Source organism: Cyprinodon variegatus, unplaced genomic scaffold (genome assembly GCF_000732505.1).
Source record: "Cyprinodon variegatus isolate N-32 unplaced genomic scaffold, C_variegatus-1.0 Scaffold312, whole genome shotgun sequence".
Classification (NCBI taxonomy): domain Eukaryota; kingdom Metazoa; phylum Chordata; class Actinopteri; order Cyprinodontiformes; family Cyprinodontidae; genus Cyprinodon; species Cyprinodon variegatus.
Genome location: NW_015150765.1, coordinates 388454 through 390609, shown reverse-complemented (window position 1 = coordinate 390609; position 2156 = coordinate 388454). Strand labels below are relative to the sequence as shown.

The 2156-nt window shown below is 35.0% G+C and overlaps 1 protein-coding gene across 1 annotated transcript in view; it reads right to left on the bottom strand.

Moving 5' to 3' along the window:
* Nucleotides 1–1510: 1510 nt before the first annotated feature.
* The window catches only part of atp9b (ATPase, class II, type 9B), a 57638-nt gene continuing 56992 nt past the window's right edge, over nucleotides 1511–2156 (bottom strand). The window contains exon 27 of the mRNA XM_015384421.1: nucleotides 1511–2021. Within this exon, the coding sequence (XP_015239907.1) occupies nucleotides 1810–2021 (212 nt within the window). The 3' untranslated portion in view covers nucleotides 1511–1809. The remainder of the gene's footprint in view (nucleotides 2022–2156) is intronic.

Sequence of the window (2156 nt, the reverse complement as noted above, 5' to 3'; positions counted from 1 at the left end):
AAATGTAAAGTGCAATACAAATAAAATGTATTATTATTATTATTATTAAAGTGAAGTTTAAAGTTATATATTTCGCAATTAAATATAAATATGATCAACAAAAAGTTTTATATTATCATATTAAAAGATTATGTTTTACAAATAGTATATATTTATATAGTATATTAATATAATTATTCAGTATTTTCAAGGATTGTTCTCTGATAACGAGTATTATGATCTATAGAGGAACATTTGTAATGTGATTTACAAAAGAGAGCAAAGTTATTATTTTGTTTTTTAAAATTAATTTTATGTTAATTTTTATTTATTTGTCATGGTCAAAACTTGTTGGTCAAATTGTAGAGAATGGTAAATTTATCTTGTGTCTAACTAAAAGCTGTTTTAAATGTGTGTAATCTAATTTAAAGTTAATTGTAGAATTAATTTTGGTCGTTTAAGTGGTTGTAAGATGTCAGCGATTATTGTGATTTTCTCTCTGACTCGTCTTTCATGTGATTAAAATGAGATCTGAGGCGCCTCCCTTTATTCTGACAGCAGCTGTCTGAACTGAGGTCTGATCCAAGATGGCCGCCCTCTAGGCGTCTACGTATGTAATGTCTACGGGACACACATATATAAATAAGCAGTGTTTCCTGGTGGTCCTCCTCTTCAGGGTTAGAAACAGGAGGATGTTTGACACCAAACCGGGTCGACCAGAACCTCTGTAGAACATTTCAGAACAGTTGGAGGAAGAAAGGACAAATTATGGACCAAAATCTTTCAGATCTGCCCTGAAGGTTCTTAAGGATCTTAAGCTGATGAACATCAGAGGTCCGGTCAGGTTCTGGACCTCTGGGATGGTACCGATGGTACCGAACAGACATCCAGCTCCGGCTTTCATCCAGAACCGATTCTGTTCAGCCCTCTGGACCCTCGCTGTCCTCCAGTTAAACTAGTTCTGCTGGTTGAAGCTCACATCCGCCCTTTGCTCCAGAAAACCACAGATTTATGGAGAGAAATTTGTTCCAATATTATTGAAAGCAAGGAAAATGTTTCAAACAGAATTTGGAGAAAAATTTTGTAAAAAAAAAAAAAAAGTTGCTCATTAAGTTCAACCAATAACTTTCCTGTTTTATATTTTTTCTTCCAAACTTATTTTTTCAAACATTTTATTCTTTCAGATGTCCCCCCCCGCCCAAAAAAAATACATAATATATTAATATATATATATATATATATATATATATATATATATGTAATAAATAAAAACTTTTTGTACATTTTTTTAAACTTTTTTTTTTGTGTGTTATAAATTACAATCTTTTCAAATCTGGTTTAACAGATTTAACCCTCTAAACTTCTGGGTTGTCTCTGTGGATTTAAATATATATATATATATATATATATATTTAAAAACTTTAAAAATTTTCCCTGCCAAAAATGTGAAAAATAAAATGTAAAAAATACTTTACAAAATAAAATTTGAATAAAAACTGAAAAAAAAAAAAGTAAAAATGTTGGTTGAACTTTTTCATACTCATAATAGACTCAAAACAATTTTTTTTAAAACAAATTTTCATAGTATTCCATAGTAACTTTCATAGTATTTGCTTTTTTTAAACAGTGCTTTCAGTGATTTTTGGATCAGATTTCTCTCCATAGGTTCAGGCAGACTGTTTTCTGTTCTGCTGAGATGTTTCCCTCTGGATCCTCCAGAGGTCAAGAACCTGACCCGGTTCTACACCCAGAAGCTCCATGAAGCCCAGAAACCTGCGGCTTTGTCTCAAAGTGAGCGAAGAGCAGAAGCAGAACCCAGCGTTAAGCGGCTCACGTACCGAAGTACTCGTTGAGGAAGGCGAGGGAGGCGAGGTAGCAGCCCAGGCTGAAGAACTCGGCCACCACCATGAGCCAGTGCCAGGTCCGCACGGTGAGCGCCACCATCAGCAGCTCCGTCAGAACCAGCGCCGTGAACGAGATGGCCACCACGTGAACAAACTCCGACTCAAACAGCAGCAGGGCGCCGTACATCAGGATGCCACCTGGGGGCGCCAAAGAGTTCAGAAACCATTTAATCCTTTTCTTTTTTCCCTGCATTAAATAAAAACGTTTAAAACAAAACAGTTTTTAGTGAGTCAGTAAAGAAACGCAACCAAATGCTGCTCAACTATTGTACA